The sequence below is a fragment of the Neomonachus schauinslandi genome, chromosome 9 (assembly GCF_002201575.2).
Source record: "Neomonachus schauinslandi chromosome 9, ASM220157v2, whole genome shotgun sequence".
NCBI classification, from domain to species: domain Eukaryota; kingdom Metazoa; phylum Chordata; class Mammalia; order Carnivora; family Phocidae; genus Neomonachus; species Neomonachus schauinslandi.
Genome location: NC_058411.1, coordinates 143,603,757 through 143,624,195, shown reverse-complemented (window position 1 = coordinate 143,624,195; position 20,439 = coordinate 143,603,757). Strand labels below are relative to the sequence as shown.

The following is a 20,439-nucleotide window of genomic DNA, read 5'->3' as shown; positions in this document are numbered from 1 at the left end:
TCTGCCTTCAGCTCAGGTCATGGTCCCAGGGTCCTGGGATTGAGTCCCGCATCGGGCACCCTGCTCCGCAGGAAGCCTGCTTCTCCCTCTGACCCTCATCCCACTCGTGCTCTCTAATAAATAAATAAAATCTTTAAAAAATAAATAAAAATGAAAATAAAAAATGATTTCTAACAGTTTTAAGCTGTTTCCTGCCAGCTGGTGATCAAGTGTTGACTAGGATATCAATACAACTTAAATTATATGTGACCTCCAGGGTCTAGACGATTACAGATGTTCACTGTCAACTTTTTTAAAAAACAAAGATTCCTTGACTAATTCATTGCTGAGTGATCCCTTGAAGCCACAGCACATCTCGATGAGATTTTCCTCAGGACTCAGGGAGCCGGTCCGATTACTGTACATCCCACAGCACGTACGGCTACAAAGTGCCCCTCGTTCATGAGCTCAGAACCCGACTTCAAATTAGGCAGTGATTTCCAGGCCCATTTCCTACCCATCCATTCCCTGTCTGGGTCTGTCACGGACGCTGCACCGAGGCCCCGCAGCACCGAAGGGAGCCACTGGTTTCCTATATTCCTACACCCAGAGACTACAGTCCAACCCACCCAAATGCTTTGTGATTTGGAGTCAAAGCTGGGGGGGAATGTTACACCAGATTGTACTGTAATCACTAAGTCACCCTTTTCAGGAAGTTAATTTCTGTGTTAAGAAGGGAAGCTCAGGGCGCCCAGGTGGCTCGGCTGGTGAAGCGGCTGCCTGCGGCTCAGGTCATGGGATCGAGCCCTACATCGGGCTCCTTGCTCCTTCTCCCTCTCCCTCGGCCTGCTGCTCCCCCTGCTTGTGCTCTAAGTAAATAAAAATCTTAAAAAAGAAGGGATGCTCATCTCAAACATCAACACGCACCTAACAACCAGGACAACTAGGTAGCAGGAACAAGGACTGCTTATATAAAACTGTCATAATCTGATGGCAAGGAACCTACAGATTATACTGAATTCCCAGAAAGGAAGAGCACGTGAGATCACTATGACCGGAGGCCTCATAGAAATACTGAACCCCCAATTGTACAACCAGAGAGAATCTGAAAGAACCAGTTTACAGACACACGAATTAATGTATCATGTGGCTCTTAGGATAAGATATGTGTGGATATTATTCTTAGCTATTCTAAATCTTAAATGTGTTACATTTTTCTAATTTGAAAAAGTATGTCATTTTCTTACTAAATTAAAAAAATTTCTGACAGTCTATTGACAATGGGGTCAACAACATAACTCTTAAATATAACAGACTTTGGAATCTTTATAGCGTACAAAAATTCAAGTATAGAATTTTTTTTTTTTCTAAACTACCTATTAGGAGATTTTACCAACTCCTAAGAAGAGAATTCTTTTCTGGGCAGGTTCACCACTTCCCATAGCACCAGACAAGCAACTGCTTTTACCTAAAAGAGGTTTTTATCATTGTAATATTCAAAACATCAAACTCTTCATGTAATTGGAAAAAAACAAGAAATCTAATAGGAGAGAAAAGCTAAAACTATAAATAGGGAATTCACAAATGCAATGTGAACGAATAAAGAACACGTGAATGGTACAGATTCACTAAAATAAATGCAGAGTTTAAGACGGATCCCATTGTTCTGCTTACATTAGTCACAAAAATTAAATATATTTATAGAAAAATCTTAAGAAAGGCTTTCTTCCTTTGGAACAGAAATCAGTAACGGGAATACCATCTTAATTGGCTTAATTTGGGGCAGGAGGCGGCGGTGAGGTCATAGGAACCAGGAGGGGAAGGGGACAAATGAGATTTCGGTAACTGAAACATAACCCAGCACTGATCAATATTTAAAAAAAAAAAAAAAAATCCCATACTCAGGCACTGGTTGCAAATGAAAAGGACAGAGAATGGGTGTGTTCTCAATCTGCGAAGACAATTTTCCTGAGTTTCGGCCCAGCTCTCCAGAATCACACGATCCTCGGCAGGTGGTCTGGCCCCTGCAGGGGAGCTTCTTGGGCTGTGCTCGGAGTGGAGAGAGCTTTCCTGCTTTCTGCAGGTCACCACCTCCAGGATTTGGAGCATTCTGTATTGCACTAGCATTCCAAAAAAGGAAACAGAAAAAGACCATTTAAAAATGACAGAAATTTAGCTTTTCAAAAAGCACACACTTGGCAAAATTATCAGGAACTAAGTATATGTTGTTCAAATGTTAATACAGTATTTAACTTAGGTTTAAAAACCCAGAAATAGGTCCCTTAAATTTATGGAGATGAAAACACAATTCTATGTGCCCAAGAAAATCATTTTCATCTACCTCTACGACAATTTAAATGACTTTTAGCAAGCGCCTAAGTGGGTTTTTCCCATGTAACAACTGAAAAGCAGCACATAGCCACAGTGCTAATCTAGAGGGCAAAAGCGCTCGCGGGCTGCAACAATTGTCTTGGTCCGTGTGAAAGATCACAAGAGAATTAGGTTTTCTCTAGTCTGACCTTGGTCACAGGGACCTTCTAAACAGACGTGTATTTCAGTGGGAGGAAAACATAGTTTTAGTACGCACTGTGATTTTAATCACCAATTAATTAAAGACATTCATGGCTCCCGTCTTTAGATTCTCTCTCGAAGGCAAGTAGGTTAAAAAACAAAAGATAATGAAGAAAAATTCACTCCACAAAGCAGGTTCTAGGCTCATACATTTTTATCAAAAATGGCAGCAGAAGTCTACAAACATGAACACCATTTTAAATTCAGACTCCGTTAAAAAAATTCATCAGTACATAAACTTCACCAGCTCTGTTTCTAGATCAGTGTACACTAAATGTGGCAGGCTTCACTCAGGCACCCACAGTCTCTGCTCCCTTTCCTCTAACCAGGGGGCTGGCTGCCAGCCACCTCGCACAGCTGTCTTCACAAATATCTGTGCTCACGTACCATTTACTGAAGTCAATCTGTAAAGAATGGTCAACTGTGAGATCTGTCGGGCAGGCAGGGTGGACCTTCTTCGGGTCACCTCCAAGAATTTTCACTGCCTCCCTCATAGCAGCAAAATCCACCATTGCTGGTATTCCACTAAAAAATAAAGAATGATGAAATTATGGTCTGAATTGTACGTTCATATGCTCAAATAAGATACATTTGTTCAGTTTTACATCTAAACGTATCCCTTTCTAGTTTGTACTCGTTAGATTACATACTTGTTATCCAAAGTTCGACATATCCTGGTTTCATGAGAATTAGCATTAATGTTACTGAGAACTTGAGTGTCACAAATAACACAAGAGAGAACTTTTAGAGGCAAAAGGAACCTTCCAGAAAGCTGTCTATGGATTCTTTCCCTGTCTTAAATTTCAGGAGACTCCCCTCCCTCCCAGAGGCTTCTTAGGACTCCAGGCTCTCAACTAGATGTACGTGCCTCCAGACGCCGGAGGCATGGCTCGTCAGAGACAGGAGTCTGCAGGGAAGATGGGGTCGTGACCACAGAACAGCATCGAAAATACTGTAATAGCAGCGCACACAGGGTATAAAGAACAGTGGCATGCAAACCAGATTTGAGGGGGTGAGTGAGGGGGACACTATTATTTATCTAGCTAACTCCTACAGCTCCTTCCAAACTCTTCCAATAAACAATTCCTGGGGACTCAGATCAGACTCTGGATTTTATTCCAAGTGTGATGGACGCTCACAGGTGTACAGGGGAATGACAGGACCTGGTTAAGTCACATGATCTACCGTGAAGACAGCACAGACTGTAAGTGTGTAGTAGGGGTACTGGCTAGAGACACTAACAGCTGTAGTCCCGGTGAGAGTGCCGGGGGCAAGACCAGGATGGGGGTGGAGACGGTAAGAGGTACGTGGGCTCAGGACACGTCTCAAAGGTAGAGTCCACAGAACTTGCTGACAGACTGGATTAGGCAGGAGGGAAAGAGAGGAGTCGGGCATTTCCTATGATGGAGAGACATGGAGAGGGACAGGTATGGCAGCTGGGCAATAAGGCTTTGCATGTCTAAGTCTGAGAAGCCCACTCACCAACTGGGGACGACAAGCAGGCAGAGTTCCGCAAAAGCAGGTTTTCAATAAAGAGTGCAAGAAACGAGCACCTCATTTTTAATGAACTGCTTTACTTTAGAAAGGACAATTCTTTAAATTTATAAACTAATCTTCAGAATTAAAAACAGAGCCAACCATCAGGGAGTCTGAATGTTAAGAAGGAAATGCTCGATCACTCACGTAAAATCTTGAAGAAGAACACGGGCAGGGAAAAAGGGCACTTCAACATTGCTTTGTTTGGTTTTCCAGTCTAAAATGTTCATGACATCTTCCTTTTTCATTAAAAAGCCATCACAGTTCCGCACAGCAGCTTCCAACAGGACCCGTATTGAGTAAGGCAGAACATCTGAGTCAGAGACAATATTACTATTAATAAGGGCATAGTCTTAACTACATACTATAGAAATCACACGAGCAAAAAGTTAGATAAAGACAGGGATGCACTGTTTTCTCAGTCTCAGTAAACACGGAGGAAAACACCGTTTATGTTAATATCAGGCTTACTATAAATTTGACTTTCCCATATGTCAGCCAAGGTGCTGAAAAAGCAGAGATTAAACACTCTTGAAAGAGCTGCACATTTCTGAAATGGGCACATGAGACTGACCAATACTTAACATTCAGGGAAGACACAGAAAATGAGAATAAAATATAATAATGAAAACATCCCTAAACTGTACAGAAGTCTGTAATAAATTTTAAAGATTTCCATCAAAAGTGGTTAATTTAAAACAGAGTGCCTACATGAGTCAAATTCACTTCATGCTGTCACTCACCCTAGAGTCCTCGTTTAAGTGTATCACAGAGACACAGACTCCAACACCGTAAAGTTTTCAATCACACTCAAGTCTCACACCAGATTTAAGACTGAGTCAGTGTGGGGCCGGCTGCGTGACTCCCGGCAGCCCACACAGTGGACCACTATGCAGCTGTCTAAAGGGATGAAGATGTCTGCATGTCGATAAGGAGTGATCTCCAGTGATCTCGGAATACCATTCCGAGAAAACGCAGTGCAAAACAATGCTTACAGCACCCTACCATTTCAGTAAGAAAAGACATTAAAAAGGGTGTAAGAATACAAATTACTGTATAACAAATATAAAATCTTAAAGTATATATTAAATATGTACTTTAAAATATTACTAAATATTTTTAAAATATAAAAACGTATTAAATAAAAATAACATATACTTCCCCCCACCCCAAGAAAGAACAATGAAAGGACAAACTGAAGAGTTAGTATCTATTACCACACATTTTGGCTGTATCTCCCTGGCAGGATGTGTATAAAGGACAAGAAGATCCACAAAGAAAACAAAGTACGTTCAGGTATTGGTACAGAGAGTGCAGCGTGAAGTTGTCCCCTATGTGACGAGAGGAGGCCAAAAGCACTTGTGTTACTGCGGCTGGAAACCAGGATTTTTAAGAGTAATGATACAGAAGTATAAAATCAGAGTAGCTAACTTAAAAAAAAAAACAAACTTCCATTTCAATTGGAATCCTAAGTACAAACTCATAGTCTATTTCTCTCTTTCTGAACAGTAAGTGTTTCCAGCTCTGTTGAGTGAAAATGCCCCAATGACAACCCACCAGTAAGGCCCCCTGGCCTCTCGGCCCACTGTTAGCTAACTACTATTTTCCCACTAGGAGGAGAGCACCCGCGTTCCCCCAGAGTTCCTTCCACGTCTGGGAAAGGGTGGAAATAGGCCCAGAACATCCTGTGTCAGAAGCTGCAGGGAACGCTGGTGGGTCAGTGTGAGCATCCAATTCACTGACATGCATCAAACACAGAAACAGCCCTTAGTTCATAAGGACTCTTTAAAAAACCCGTCATCGATGGCCATGCAAGTTCCTAGAGCAACTCATGACCCTGAAAACTCACACCGGGGGGAAACGATCAATCATCGATCTCGTCCTTCCTCATTCAAGAAACCAAATAGCCAAGAGCAAGCTCCTCACAGAGGAGTGGAAGCTAGTAACACAGAAAGGGAGGGTGTCATTCGCAGCATCTCCCACGTGCAGCCCCTGGACAGCGCTGGAATATTCGGTGAGACGTGGTCACAGAACTCAGAACGGATGGAGCCCGCGGGCACCAATGACAACCACCAGCATCTCCAAATGCGAGACAGGAGAGACACTGTCTGCTCTGAGGAAAGAAAGATCCAAGCCCCACCACCAGGGTTCTCGCAAACGTCCGCACATCCAGACAGCCAACCCCACCTCCCACCGACAGCAAACGGGGGCAGCGTGGCAGGAAGGGGACCCCGCGAAGGAGCAACCGGACCAACACACATGGCTCCCCCCACACTCAAATGGCACGGAACATGGAGAGGGCGAGCCTGACAGTCCGCCAGCGACTTACAAGGTGCAGCAACCAAGTGCTCTGTGCGAACCTGCTTGAGACACGGGAAATCTGAATATGGACCGGGTTCCAGACCGTAGGAAGGAATTACTGTTAATTTCATTAGGTATAATAAAGGCACTGAGAGTGTTATTTTGGAAAGTCCTTTCACAGGTCAGTGATGTATGCTAAAGTGTATTTATAGGTTCCAGAGATGGTGAAATATTTTATTTTAAAGATTTTATTTATTTATCTGACAGAGAGAGAAAGAGATCACAAGCAGGCAGACGGGCAGGCAGAGGTAGCGAGAGAGGGAGAAGCAGGCTTCCCGCGGAGCAGGGAGCCCGATGCGGGACTCAATCCCAGGACCCTGGGACCATGACCTGAGCTGAAGGCAGACGCCCACGGACAGTACCCCTGGAGATGGTGAAGTATTTTAAACAAAAGGTCAGCAAATGTTGATAACTGGCTGACAAATACAAAGTGGGTGATGATTTTGTCCCTACTTTTAGGATTGAAATTTTAACTCACACAAGTTAAAGATGAATGAAGTCGTAAGTGTGGGGACAAAGGACTACATAACCAGAAACGCTGGACTGAAGGCCTGTATTTGCCATTTACTACAGGTCTGACCTTGAGAGATGGACTCAAGCTGATTCTTGTTCTTGCCTAAAACAGGTGCACCAGCCACCTAACAGGAGTGAGTAGCCAATACTCATAAAACCCATAAACACGTATGAGTTTTCATCCTACCTCAATGAGAAACACAACGAAGTCCTCCAAAGCAAGGGGAACTGCAGGAGAGAGATTTTTTGATGGAACACTTGGAAATAATGAGGAGGAAAACATCACAGAAGCAAATACACAGACCAGTTTTCTATGTGGTAACTGTCCTGGAAAAACAATGTCAAGAATACTTTTTGTTTAAAGATCTTCACAGAAAGCATTTACTCAGATTTCTAATAAAATATGGCAAACTCCAGCAATTATGTCCCTTCACTTTTGAAACCCGCTAAGAGGATAGTAAAGAAATAAAGTCATAAACCCACAGGAACAAAGAGAAGCACAACTCAAAAGATTCTGGCCCACAGTGCATGGATGACCGTGCCCACACGGAAGAGAGGCAACCAAAGGCGACGACTGGGACGCAGGACAGCCCGGGCTTCTCGAGGGCTGGGTGAGGGGCTAAGAGGCCACGGAACAAGGCCTTCGAAACTCCAAGGGAAAATCATTTCCAGCCCTGAGAGCTCTGTCCACGGGCAGCCGCGCATCAATCACGCAAGGCCTCCAACACTGCACTTCCCGGGACGGACGCTACGGGAGGGAAGTGGAGAGCAGAACGGCATGCAGGCTGGGACCCAGTGGGGTCCCCCGTGTGGCAGGCGAGGAAGTCCAGGTGGGACGCTGCCAACAGAAGAGGGAAAAATGAACTGCCAGACTACCTGATTCTACCGGGAGGAGTTAATTCTTCTAGAGAATTTGGAGAGGAATTACTGATAAAGACACAGCAAACTTAGCAAACAGAAAAAGACAATCATTACTTCCAGGAAAAAACACAAAGTTGTAAGAGAAACAAGATGCAATCATTTACTACACGGACTGGCTGGGAACATTTACGGCCATCAAAATATGAACACGGAATGCTGGCTTGATAACTAAGAAGAGGTACCTGGGATATACGCAGAAAATTGCCCACCTCTTATTTTCCACAGTAGAAAGTTAGAAGTCTATAACTGAAAATCAAAAAAGAGGTGTATAAGCAAGGCTATTTAGTAACATAGAGGAAAGTACCGTAAGAAACAGCCAAGAGTATTAGAAATGGTATTCTCTGCAGAGTAGAAATTCAGGGTAGGGCAAGGGGCTACTGTTTTGGTTATTATCTTAGTGGTCTTACTGGGTTTTTAATTCTAAGACTTGAAAATTCAGTATTAAATTTAAAAGCAACTATCAAATAAGCATGCTCTAAGAACAAAATGTCACTGTTAACTGGACAGTTTGTCGTTAAGAAGCACTAACTTGCAAATGTGCCTAAGCACTCCCAGCGGCCCACTACAGGGAGCGATGCAGACGCACACCAGCCGTCCCTCAAACGTTCTGTGCTCGCTGGCCTCCAGACATCACTATCACCTTCCCCTCCTGGCATTCGTCACGCCACCTTCCACACGGTTGTTGTGTGGCCAACAGAGCATATGGCAAGGCGACAGCACAGGGCTTCAAAGGCCATGGTGTGAAGTCTCCCGGCACCAGCCTCCCTCCCTTGGACCGCTCACTCTGGGGCAAGCCAACAGCGTGTCACGGGGACACTCAGGTGGGTACCACCAGGGCCTGTGTGCCAACGGAGCGTGGGGCTCCTTGCTCAGTGGGGGGGGGGGGGGCTGCCTCTCCCTCTGCCTCTCCCCTCTGCTTGTGCGTGCGCGCTCGCTCGCTCTCTCTCCCTGCGGGGCTCGATCCCAGGGCCCTGGGATCACGACCTCGGAGCCACCAAGGCGCCCGTCTTCCTCAACTATTCTAATGATAACACCTGCAGTTACTTACTTAGGACCTGCTGGCGAGTCCTGTCGAGGTGCTCCCCCTACAACGGTATTTAACCCCTGAGGTGACTCCAGAGGCAGACATTCCAGAGCCATAAGCAGAGAGGGCAGGCTAGCAGACGCTCTAGTGTTCCCTATCCCCAGCACAGAATGGGCCCTCACTGCTCCTTCTTCCCTGTGCGGCTACCCCACCTCCACGCGCACTCTCCTGCTCCAACCAAACCACCATACAAGTCCGCACACCTGCCTGACCCCCACAGCCCCGGGCCGCCACCTTCTCCTCTCCCCCAGCACCGCCTGTCTGCCTGCTCCCTCACTTCCGCCGTTTAGGTTCCCCAAGCCTGCACTCGCCCCGTTCTTTCATTCTCAGTCCATCAGAACACCCACCTGCGTCAGGCGGTGAACCCCACGTCCCTTTCCTGCTTAAAAACTTTGTTTTAAAAATAACGCTACCACGCGTATTTTGCTCCTCGTGAAAGTCTCCCTCCCCAGGCTGTACTATCCACACCACGAATCCGCCCGGTCCCTCCCGCTCACCTGCAATCAGCCCCTCCCTGCCCTCTCCCACCCGGGAAACCACTCGGCTACCGGGTCTCGACAGCTCTGTCGCCTCTGGCTTATTTTGTGCAAATGCAATCGCACAGTAAGGTCCCTCACTGCGTCTGGCTGCTTTCAATGAGCACACTCCCGAGTGTGTCCATGCTGCGGTCTATATCCGGACTCAAGCCCCGTTCCTGCTGAAGAATATTCCACGGTGCAGACCTACCATATTCTGCCCATCCACTCACCCACTGAAGGAGTAATGCTGTTCAGATCACTCATCTGCAGATCTCTGTGTGGATAAGTGTTTTTATTTCTCTTGGGTAGATTTCTCAGAATGGAACTGCTGGGTCATATGGTAAATTTGCATTTAAAGTTTTAATAAACTGCCAGTTTTCCAAAGTGGCTGCACAATTCTACATCCCCCCCAGCAAAGTATGAAGGTTCTTAGTCTATTTTCTATGTACTACCCATTCTCGTGGGTGTGAAAGAGTTCACTGGGGTTTTAATGGTGGTGACGTGTGGAGGAGGAAGAAAAAGAAACCCACAACAACCAGAGACCCTGGGGCCAGTACGAACCCATGACCGCGGCATCCGCTGGAGCCTCACCATACCTGCACCTGCTCTCCTTCACACCCCATGTCCGCTTTCCTCCTGCGAGACCCAGCCCTACCTCCTCCGGCTGCCCCCACACACCCAGCCGCCCTGGAGCTACTCCTTCCCCATCTGAGAAGGCCGCCGTGGACCTACTAAGTGCCCACCTCTCAGGAGGGGCTCTGCATCCCACTCCTGCTGGCACACGGCAGAACCCTGAGTCATCCATCACCCTCTCTTCCACGTCCGCAATGCAGCCCACACCCAGACTCTTCCCATTCAACAGCCTCTAGCCCCAGGGTAGCGCACGCGGCCGCCGTGGGCTTCTTTCTTCAAACTCTCAACAAGGTTTTTTGAGAATCACTATATTCCCGACATCCGTTTTTCTATACTTCCATTCACTGTTTCCACACTAATCTGATTTCTATCCTTAAACACCAAAGAAACAACGCCCCTCAGCAATATTCAGGACAACTGATCATTCCGTCCCTCGCCAAACTCTTTCCTCCCAGCTCACCCCCCCACTTCTAACGGGCTGCAGGAAGACCGTGTCCCCATCTCCCGCCTCCCAGTTCAGCATGACTTGCAAGCACGGGCAGTAACTGCCTTTGTTCCAGGGCATTCTTCAAACGAAGTTAATACAGTGAATGGCCTTGAAGATACAGACAGCGTCTCCTTCTGGAGCAAGAGGCAGGCATGCCTACTGTCCATTATGAAAGATCTGGGTCCCCTAAGTCCGAGCTCCTTTCCTGTAACACAACCACTGTGCGTGCTACACGTGTTACCTGGCCCTCTTCAAAATCACCGGCAGGAACGGGGGCCTGGGAAACCAATAGAAATGCTCGTACTGGGCGCCTGGGTGGCTCAGTTGGTTAAGCGACTGCCTTCGGCTCAGGTCATGATCCTGGAGTCCCTGGGTCGAGTCCCGCATCGGGCTCCCTGCTCGGCGGGGAGTCTGCTTTGCCCTCTGACCCTCCTCCCTCTCATGCTCTCTGTCTCTCATTCTCTCTCTCGCAAATAAATACAATCTTAAAAAAAAAAAAAACAGAAAAAAAAAAGATTAAAAAAAAAAAAGAAGAAATGCTCGTACTGCTTTGCTGTGGATAATAAACCATCCACTGTCTCTGATTTAAGAGTCTCGTGTCTTCTGCCCGTATCTATGAGACTATGTCAGACTAACTTGTTAACTTGCAAGGAGAGGAAAATTCTAGATCCTTTACAGTCCTTAATACTTTCTGGCAGCCCTGTTTTGGTTTCCTGGCCAGCCTCTACTCCTTTGCCTAATCTTTATTTTTTATTGTTTTTTAAGTAAGCTCTATGTCCAATGTGGGGCTTGAACTCACAACCCTGAGATCAAGAGTCACACGCTCTACCGACTGAGCCAGCCAGGCCTCCTCCCCACAGAACTCTGCCTGATCCTTAAACGTCAGAGTTCACATCTAGCTCACTTCTCTTCTCACCATGCTGTGCCCCCTCAGAAGTCTTCATCATTCCTGTGGCCTCAACACCAAGGATCTCAAAACCCTCCTCTGCAGTCTGGGTCTTCTTCTGAGCTCCACAACACGGGCCTGATCACCTCATGAACACCTCCACCTGAAAACTGGCGTTTCCAAACTCGCCAGTACCTAAGCCGATCCCTGCGACATCCCCTCGCCCGCTCCACGTCACTGCGTCCTCCGGTGTCCCCCAGCTCAGTAAACAGCACCGGCGCCCACCCAGAGGTGTACACCCTCACAACGAGGCAGCATCCTTGACACCTCGCACACGTCTTTTGGATTTGTCTACTTCTGTCGCCACCCCCAGATCTCGCCCAAGCCAAGTCCTTTCTCACGCAGATCTTCTAGCTTGCCTTCCACCTCCATCTTACCCCATGCCAGTGGTCCCTGGACTCCGGAGGCCCCTAAAATTCTTTCAGGAACCTGCAAGGTCCACTCAGGCATGTCTGTTTTGCCACCACTGGGACACAATGGTGGGTGAAACACTGGTGTCGCAGCAGAGCTCAAGGCAGCGGTACCAAACGGTCCTCGTTCTCATCGCACAACCGATACCAGCTTCACTTGAGAATGTCCTTGATGAAGCAGAAAAATCGTTCGTTTTATTCCATCTCAACTGCTAGATCAAATCTTAATATTCCATGTGACAACATGGACAGTATGTATACAGCATTTCTGCTCAAAACAAGGATGATTGCTTGGGGAAAACACTTGGGTGGTGGTTTGAACTGCAAGCTCAATTAGCCACTTCTTTCAGAGAACACCATTTCCACTGGAAAGAACTGACAGACTACAGTTGCTCAAACGTAGGTATCTGGCAGATGTTTGCTCAAAAACGAAGTAAGCCCGTCTGTTCATGACCTAGCCCCATTATCGTCTGCTCGCTACATTCGCTGAAGGTCTTTGAGAAATAAAGGTTCACGAAGTTATTCAGATCTTCCAATGTGGACACACTTCATGACACGACACATAAAAACTACCACGACAGCCCACCCAACATGGTAACCACCCTGCACGTAGCTAGCTGCACACCCAGACAGACTTCCGCCGGTGCTGGAACGTGGACCAAGACACTCCTGCACAGAAGGCCCTCTGTCCTGCCACCTTCTGGACTTCCTCTGCAAGCCCCCACACGGCCCGGGCACTCGGAAGGGCAACTGCCCGGCACCTCAATCTCAAGGCACCTGTTCTCTCAGTGTGGGGCCACACCAGCTTCCTGAACTCCAGGGGGTACCTCCCGCCTGCCCAGCAACCCCAGGCCAGCTCCAGCACAGCCACACAGCAAACCTCTTGCTATCTAGTGGGGTGAACCACACCTTCTCCAATGCGGTCTGCACCCCTTTCAAGCAGCTCCCTCCTTGGAACACCGTGTTCTCTCTCCATCAGCCCTACAGTACCATATGGTTTCCTTCTATCTTACAACTACTATTTTATCTCAGTTAATAATGATTTGTATTAAACTCCCCCATTCTGTCTCCTGATTGGACTGAGACTGCTGTAACATAACAAAGCACTGTACTTAACATAGTTTCCACTTACATGCTCATTACTAAACCATGTGCTTTCTTGAGCACAAAGATGCTATCCCAACCATCCCGCATTTGCCAGAAACATGTGAGTACCCAAAAAATGTTAGCTGAACGAATTAAACAGTGTTGTTGAGAGATCTGTGCACCAAGCACAGAAGTAAACTGGGTAATTCTGCTTCCTCTAACCAAAAGTTTCTAGAATTCCATGAATCCAGAAAGCTAATTCTCTAAGGACAGGTAATCAAAAAGACAAGTGGGAACCAGGACAAACGGCTAACTGGGAAAGTATGATAATTTGTGTTATCACACTTCTGAAATGAGCTGATTAACAACTGATACCCTTTTGATCAATTACTCAGTGGAAGATCCCACAGGTGGCTCAGGCTCTGAAAAAGGATGCTGAGGTCTACTGGGTGACACAGCACACCCAGGCCTCCAGGACCAGAGAGCCTCCCATTCAAGGCTCAGCAGCTGCTACTCTGATCAGTGGCCCAGCGGATCTCCTAGTGTGGGGGTCAGACTGCCGGCCTACAGACGGACTGTGCTTGTTCTGGAGAGTTGTAACATTCTAAATTTAATTGCCAACATGGAAAAACCACAAGCTTTTCATATGAAAATCCAAATTTCTGGCTTCTTTAAGTATGAGAAAATTTTACAGTACCAGCCTCCCATTTCCGCTGTAAACGAGGAGCACCTACGCCTGCATACAGGCCACCATCCCCACCAGGATGGCCCGCTTGTTGAGGTGGCCGCCGTCTGTGGTCTCTGTAAGCACGAGCACACAACCTCCACCAACAGTTCACAAACACCAGCTTCAGAATCACAGCGTTACGTTCAAGATTCTCCCCCACCACAAAGATGGTGGACCTTGTTCAAGTGGACAACAACAGAACTTGTTACAGAACGGATGTGGGAAATACTCCATACTAGCACCTTTAGTACTACCGTTATTAAGACGGGAAAGAGAATGGTATGAAGTGAGGAAAAGCACTGGTCTGAAATCAGAAGACAGGAGTCTAAGACCAAATCTCCTCATTTACAAGATAATGTGACGTCGGGCAAATTACTTAGATTTTCAGCCTCATTTTTTCCACGTGAATAAAGTGCAGATAAAATGATCTTTTCTGCCCACCACAAAGTGATGTAGTGAAGACGTACAGACCATGTAAAAGGGTTTTGTTCATTTCTCACACGTGAAAATTCCAGGTTTACACAGGTGCAGAAATCAGCCATAGGACATAGCGATATGAACTGGTTAACAAGCGGGCCCAGAGAAACTAAGTAGGATGGAAAAATACACCAGGGGAAGGAAAGGGGAGACAGTCACAAACACTCTGGGCTTGCCTAAAGCCACAAGGAGGGTAGCTCTGGAGTCCAGACTGAGAGACAGGGCCAGGGCAGTGGGCAAGAACCCGCTGGAGTAGCTACGGACTGAACCCAGAAACCCTGGTCGAGGCCAGGGGCCTGGAGAAAAGATTAAGAAACTGTTCCAGAAGGTCTCATAACCCCCTCAGATCTGGCAACAGGATTAACTCTCATCCACGTCTGATCAGAGACCAGGTTTCATTTCTGTCTCTAACTAGTACCAAGCCGGATAGGATAGATTTCCAATAAAGAACTGACCTGTTTTGTTTTTTTCAATATACGTATATACATACTGCCATGAATAGAGTCTAAGAAGGCAGAAAAAGAGAAAACTTCTTTCAGATTTTTTCCCCCACTCACTGACAAACATGGAGAAAATAAGAAAAATCGTACCTATTACTGATGAAAGTGCAGAAACACCCACTCTTCCCATTCACTCCTGGTGAGCATGTAATCCAGCAGCGGCTGCTAACCCAGCAGATGCACCCTGTGGGGCCTGTGCAAACAGCCACCCATGGAACAGGCAGTCCTCTGTGTCCCGTTACCTCCCCGGCTACCACACGGAAGCCAGAGCCAATCCTGGGCAGGGGTCAGTGGCCAACAGCCTCACGAGGGAAAATACACAAGGACAATTACATTCCTCTCCCAGGAATTTGCAGTCAGGACACAGACTGAACCAGAAAGGTGTTCAGAGCTAAGCGCGGGGCTGAGGCTGCCATTGGGGCCCCACATGAAGTCAGCGGGCAGGAGGCTGGGCTGCAGTGCCGTAGGGGGCACAGAAAATCTGAAGCCTTGAGAGAGAAAATACAGAGCTTACTCAACTCTGGCCCATTTTTTGGAGATACAGCCACATTTCACTGGCCTGGGAGCTCGGTATCATGACAATAAACCTTCTCCACTTTAGGTAGTAGGTGTCTCTTGTTGGCCACCCAAAGGGCCAAATCTAGAACAGAAAACGTCAACAAAAGCAGAGATAAAATCAACAGAACCTTGGACAAACGTGGAGGGTTGGTGAGTCCATGGTTGTACCTGGAATAGTAGAATCGTATTACGTAAAAGTAATCCTTGGAAAGGTGTGCACTGTGTGTCGACTCTGCAAGCGAACTACTTCACTGCTAACCCGACACAGCCCATTCCGGAGTCCAACGCAGAGACGCGATTCGAAAACAGGGATTTGGGTTCCTTCTAGCAAGGTAACTGCCCCAGCAACAGACACGTGACAAGCCCAGCCAAACTAGGCTAAAGCAAGAGGCAAAAAAGTCGGCTACGGGGACAACCAGTCTTAACTGGCTGGTAAGACAATCACAACCTCATGGCCAGCAGTGGCCACCCTGGGCATTCCACAAACAGGGTAGATGTCAAACGGAAACAGGGATGAAGAGACCGGGCAGCCTTCAAGTGACAAAAGAAACAGCCCCTGGCTTAGAAATCCTTGTCCCCATGAGCACTGTGCTTTCTGCCGGCATCTTTGGATGTCTGCAAACTGCCACATCTTTCCTTGAGTTTCTGTTCCTTATGTCAAGGGTGAAGACAGCACACGGTATACAGTAAAAGTAGAAAAGAAAAACGTTGACAAGGGTGGAGGGAATGCTACAGAATGACAAGCTCGCATCAAAATCGAAATGTGACACAATCAGAGCAGCTGTGTGTCAACAGGGACGAGCTGGTGACAACCTCCACACTCACAGAGCTGCTCACTAAGCACCCACGCGGGCCATACCGCGCAGCCGTCAGCCGAGAAGTCAAGCATCCCCTGCTACCTGAACTCACGCTCCCCGGCTCAGAAACCAAGCAGAATCAGATAGCACGGATACGAGAATTCCAGGACACGGAAAGATGTTCGCGAGATAGCAAGCAAGCAAGCAAAGGTTATAAACCAACACGCACCGCGTTTCTGTTCAAAGTAGCACATTTACTTAGAGTTGTACCTACACATCAACAATGAGACTGTTTCTGCACTGCCTGTACTGTGGTCTTCCTGTGATTCTCAACCCCAATCTGACTTCTTATAAACGATAAAAACACTCCTAAAAACAGACTTTTTCAGAGGCTGCAAGTTAGGATTTGGAAAACCCAGCCTTGGCTTCACTGCAGGTCAGGGAGGCAGATGGGTGGCTGGGCTGAGCTGAAGGACAGCAGCGGCCCTACTGCTCAGGGACAGTTAGTCCCCACAACAGGCTTCATGACAGCCAGCCCTCCCACGTCCTGCCCTCCACACCTTCCCTTCCGCCCGTACGAGGACTGCCCTGCCCCTAACTCCCTGAGCATGGACTGTCCTCTGTGAGCCCTCTGCTCACCAGCAGCTCAAGTCCTTGCTCCTTTAGAAAGCAGCCTCTGACTCTCTGGAAGCAGTGATTTCTCCCCCTCGGAAACGGGTCTATTTTCCCAGTAACAGTTACTTGACATCTCTCTCCATCATCGCCGTCAGTGTGCTCGAGGGCCACACGGGCAGCTCCGGATCCCTAAAAAGGCGATTTGCTGTAAGTGAAGTTATACAAGACCAAAATGGAATCGATGTGCACAATGTGTCCACTTCCGTAAAGATCCTGTGAGTGTAAGCCTGGGAAGCAAAAAGATAAAATGGCAGTAAAAGAGCAGAAATCAAATGACTTGTGCTGTGCCCCATGGAAAGACAGACTGAGGAAGGGGAGGTATGCAGGGAAGGAGGAATCCAGGCTGGCTCTCCCTGCGCTGTCCCCCATAAATGCCGGAAGGCTACTCCCTCTGTCCTCCGGCCTCCTGGAAGGGGAGAGCGGCCAGGGACATTCTGGCCAAGGAGATGCAGGCCCATACGGCGGCTCTTCTCCCCCTGTTGCCCTTCCAGCCGGCCTAGAACACGGGCAGTGCCTGGAGGTGAAGCAGCACTTGCCACCAAAAGAATGAAAGCAAAACTGAAAACGAGAAGCCTGGCTCCGGGGTCCTTGCCGACGCTGGTGCGCTACAGCCCCAGCCTGCCAAGTCTGGATTCCTGCTCGTGAGAAAGATAAACCTCCGTTCGTTGAAGTCCCTGTACAGAAGGGTTTCAGTTCCCCGCGCTGCAGGCATTCCTGACAGGCGAGCAGGGGGCTGACGGGAGTCTACTCCGCCTTTCCTCCCCAGGACAGGAGAGGACGGAGCACACTCCCCTCCACTAGCAGGGAGCTCAGCACAGCTGGCTCTCCAGCCGGCCGGCACTGGCCCGAACCCCAGTGACTGCCTAAGCAACGCCCCTGAGCACAGATCCACAGGGCCACTCAGTCTGGGCTCTGCCAAAGGGCGCACACACGTTCTGTTCTGATGATAAACAAGCAAAACAACCTGCCACTCAAGTTACTCCTAAGTCAATTCTTCCTTCAAATTTTACTCCCTCAAGTAATTACTAAGAAATTGCTCTAGTAATTATTAATAAGCCTTTCATAATAACCACTCCATGAATAAAACAGGGCTTTAATCCCATGGAAATAAAAACCAAATTTGTTTTGAAAGCATTTATATTTACAGGTATGTTATTACTGTATTTATCATGGTTACAAAAACCTGGATACTCTGGAACTCAGTTACCTCTAGATGCCCATGAAAACTTATTTTCCAGAGAAAATTTAGCTTTTACATCATGAACCATTCTCTTTCAACGCATTTTAATTATTTTCGAAAGTCTTCTACTAATTTTCCCCATTTCGGAAATATAGGCCATCTTCAAGTGGGCATATTTCCACAAATCATTCACGGAAAGAACTTAGGCTCAATTTTTAAAATATCCTCACATGTGTTATTATTTATTAAGCTATAAAATATGGGTTAAGAATCTTCCAGGCCAGAATCACTAGATATTAGAAGTAAAGTGAAATAAAAAATCTTTCTTATGTATAAGCAATTTAGATGTTCCCTTTTCAAAACTAATGCGAACTCATCATTGGTGAAAGGATAAAATAAATGTGAATAAAGACACATGGCACTTACGAAAACCACCAACCTCTCTCAATACAAATAATGGCACCTAAACATGGAAGGTAAAGAAAACTGCTCTCATTTTGGTGAACCTCTTATTTTTAAAGACAACCTAATTCTAAGACAAGTTTCTTCTCCAAAATATTGAAATTTTCTCACGATATATAAGAAAAACTGCTAGTGGCAGCCTACAATATTTAAATACATCAAAATCTACAGAAAAATAACAAAAGCAATCTTCTTCATTAAATTAAACAGTACAAGAAAAGATTAAAAGCTCTCTCTAAAATGCACTGCAATAGCTTTGGCATTTATCTTTCCCACTAGTTTTCCCAGAAAATCCACACAAACAAAAACCACTCTTCCAAACAGGTCTTTCCTTCACTGGCTGGTTCAGGTGCTCCACTGTCCAAGTCAAAACTTCCATCCAGTTCCCTAGGGTTGAGCCAAGTTCTCTCTTCTGAGATCTCAGTGAAAGGTTTGGCCCCCATCAGGCACCTGCAAAGGTCTGCTGAAAGTGTTGGCACACAGGCCCGGCTAAACCATGCCCAGTCCTGGAGCACCACTCAAATCAGGGGGCCCGCTGACGATTCCTATTCAGGTATGACAGGTAAAGAATCGTGGGCGCTGTTCACTCGAAAAATTAAAGCATGCATATAATAGGTGTAGAATATCACCAGTCAGGCTTTTTTGTTGTTTTTAAATTGCAGTAGTTTCTCCACAGAAAAAAAATTATTCTTAAATTAACTTACATTTGTAAATGAGAAGTTAAGGTATGGACTTGCATCCTCCTCAAACAAAAGTTGTGCCAAGAGGAGTTTTTAAAATGTTAGAAATTATGTGTAGGTTTGCCTGTTATAACATGGTGGGAGTAAATGATTTCTTCAGCTCAAATTAATAAATGCATTCTTATTATTACAAACTAAACAAACCCCCCCCCCCCAATTTAAGCAACATTACCATACTTGGTGCCTCCAAGTCTAGGTACATTGAAGAACTTCTTATGCGAACTGTCATTCAATGTTTCAATAAGGTACTCAAAGGCATATCCTGAAAAAAAAAATTATACTTTCATTAAACACAGCTACAAAGTACCTTAATTTAATAAAATGAAAATAACTGGAAATCCACTTTGTCCAAGAGAATTTTCTGCGATGGTGCAAATGTTCTCTATTTGCGCTGTCCAGTAAGACAGCCACTGGCCACATGTGGCTACTGAGCACTTGAAATGTGGCTACAGCCATGGAGGAACTGAATTTTAAAATTTAATTTTTATTAATTTAGATTTAAATAATCACATATGGCCAAGGTCCACTGTATTGGACAACACAGCTCAAACCATGACTCTTGTCAAATAAAAACAGGTAAGATAACTAACTCCTGAAATGTGGTAACAAAGAATACTGGGGAAGGAGACACAAGAATGATTTAAATGATGTACAGGCCTCTTGGGAAGTACTGAAGTACTGAAAAATGCTAAGTACAGACAGAACTATCTGAGAACCTGACAACTGTCAGAAGGATTGATTTTTTAAAAAATAATCCAAAGACAGATTTTTACAGAGCATTCAACAACATGGACAAAAGCAAAACCACACCAAAACACAAAACTTAGCAGAGAAGACTACTAGGTCTTAGACTGAAGGTAGAAATGAACAAAATTATCTGGGTAAATCAGCAGATTCTTGCCAAGGGAACACGTCTTTCTGGTCTTGCACGACATGAACCTGGGGGTCTCACTGGAGCGCTCCCCAGCTCCCAACGTCCGGGGCGGGGTGGGGGGGAGAGCCTTCAGGTCAGGTCTTTTGTGCAGACTCATCGCCGTGGGTGGGCAGGACCCTCCGTGAGGGGAGCCCCCTGAGCCCAGGGGAGAAGGAAGGAGCACAGCCGCCTCAGAGAGCACGAGTGTTCCTTCTCGTGTTGGGGGTGGGGGGACAGGGGGACAGAGGAGCAGGGGGCAGGAAGGGCATGGGGGAGGGCAGCAGGGGCAGGAGAGGCAGGGGGCAGGGGGGCAGAGGAAGGGCAGGGGACCGGGAGCAGGAGAGCAGGAGAGGCAGGGGCAGGGG

The 20,439-nt window shown here is 46.7% G+C and overlaps 1 protein-coding gene across 1 annotated transcript in view; it reads right to left on the bottom strand.

The window, feature by feature from the left end:
• Window positions 1–19,421, bottom strand: part of IREB2 (iron responsive element binding protein 2) — a 43,252-nt gene extending 23,831 nt beyond the window's left edge. Inside the window, exons 1-4 of the mRNA XM_021680706.2 lie at window positions 19,334–19,421; window positions 4,234–4,399; window positions 2,938–3,075; window positions 1,881–2,099 (exon numbers count right to left, since the gene is read on the bottom strand). Coding sequence (XP_021536381.1) covers window positions 1,881–2,099; window positions 2,938–3,075; window positions 4,234–4,334 — 458 coding nt within the window. The 5' untranslated portion in view covers window positions 4,335–4,399; window positions 19,334–19,421. The remainder of the gene's footprint in view (window positions 1–1,880; window positions 2,100–2,937; window positions 3,076–4,233; window positions 4,400–19,333) is intronic.
• Between the last annotated feature and the right edge of the window lie 1,018 nt (window positions 19,422–20,439).